This window comes from Rosa chinensis, chromosome 2, assembly GCF_002994745.2.
Source record: "Rosa chinensis cultivar Old Blush chromosome 2, RchiOBHm-V2, whole genome shotgun sequence".
Lineage (NCBI taxonomy): Eukaryota > Viridiplantae > Streptophyta > Magnoliopsida > Rosales > Rosaceae > Rosa > Rosa chinensis.
Window position 1 is genome coordinate 77474361 of NC_037089.1, and position 1489 is coordinate 77475849.

At 46.3% G+C, this 1489-nt stretch overlaps 1 protein-coding gene across 1 annotated transcript; it reads right to left on the reverse strand.

Moving 5' to 3' along the window:
- Positions 1 to 511: 511 nt before the first annotated feature.
- Positions 512 to 1228, reverse strand: LOC112185058. The gene has a single exon (XM_024323268.1). The coding sequence runs from the start codon at positions 1226 to 1228 to the stop codon at positions 512 to 514; it is 717 nt and encodes a 238-aa protein (XP_024179036.1).
- Positions 1229 to 1489: the final 261 nt, after the last annotated feature.

Sequence of the window (1489 nt, forward strand, 5' to 3'; positions counted from 1 at the left end):
GCTGTGCGTTTTACGAAAAGTTTATCAACAACAAAAATGCCTAGCGGCTCTCTAGGATGTAAGCCGAGCGTTCGGTTTATGTTTTAGATACTCGTGGCACTGTAACGAGCTTAAGCTGGTGAGGTGCAGCTTGGGGCGTTACAATAGGGTCCAGGCCAAGATTTTAAGAATCAAGAATGAGGTTTCTCTTACCTACCGCCAAACTCAATTTCAGTTTCTTAGGGGAGATAGTCAAGCTTTCTTCTTTGTCTCGACGTTTGCCAGTGATGCGTTTTGGAGTTTCTGCTGTCCCCTGAAGTTCACACACCACAACCTGTCGCTTCTGCTTCGGAAACAAAGCATTCAAACATGGCTCCCCACTCGAACCAGGATCTGGAGTCCGAAATACCAACGGTAGACACGGGTTGGTAGTCCGAAATACAAACATGAGCCCACTGCTACTAGCATGCCCCGATGTTGACCCCGCCCAAACTCCCGGTGAGCCCCCACCGTTCATCTCCGACACCGTGTTCTAGGATCCCAAAACAATTCTCTCGGCTTCATCATCGTCTTCATCCAGCGCCGGTTCGGAGCACGGCAAACCCACATGTGTGACTAATCCACATACAGAGCATCTCTCGAAAAGCTTGTCATAACGGAATTGACAGAGAAACTCGACTTCATCTTCCACCAAATACCACCGCTTGAAAGGCAATGGTTTATTCAGCGGTATCTCAACCCTAATCCGGAGTTTCCCAGTCTTCTTAGCATTCTTATCAATTTCCTGAAAATCCCCCAATGTGTAGCCGATCATGGTCATGACACTTTCAGACCGGAACGCTGGTGGTATTCCCTGAAGAGTTATCCAATATGATGCCATGGCTAGGGGCACTTTCTCCACCGGTATGATACCATCATACAAAGCTAGAGCCACCAGCGTGTGATTATACCCCCATGGGGCACCCCACCATATCCGAACTCGATCAGACGGATCCGACAAAGTGAATAACACCCTCTGCCCTTTCGTTTCCTCCACCTGCAACGACCCATTAACCCTCCAAGTGTTGCGAAACATCCCCATAAAAGACTTGACCTTGAAATCCCGAGCGGTGAGGAGCTTGCCCACCAAGAATACGTTTTCCTTGCGCAAACCCTTGCCCTGCGTAGGTCGCAAATCAATTTGCCTCTTGCCTTCAGCGATAGCAAGAGAGGAGGCTAGTTTAGCAGCCATTGCATCAACAGAAGACATCTTGTTAACAGGGAGAAGCACTGAACCGAAACCCTAACCCTAGGTTTTTAGAGAGAGAGTTGACGGCTCAAACTTTGAAAAAATCCTATCAAGGTTTATTTGAATGCAAACAAAGAAAAAAAGTAGAGTAGAAGACGACCATGATTATGTTTGATTTAATAATAATCAAACTTCATTGCATGATCAAATTCAACAAAGGAAGTAGCTTTGGTTTCTTAAAATATTAATTTCCATTTGGAAGGGGTGGGGGTTCCAATTAAG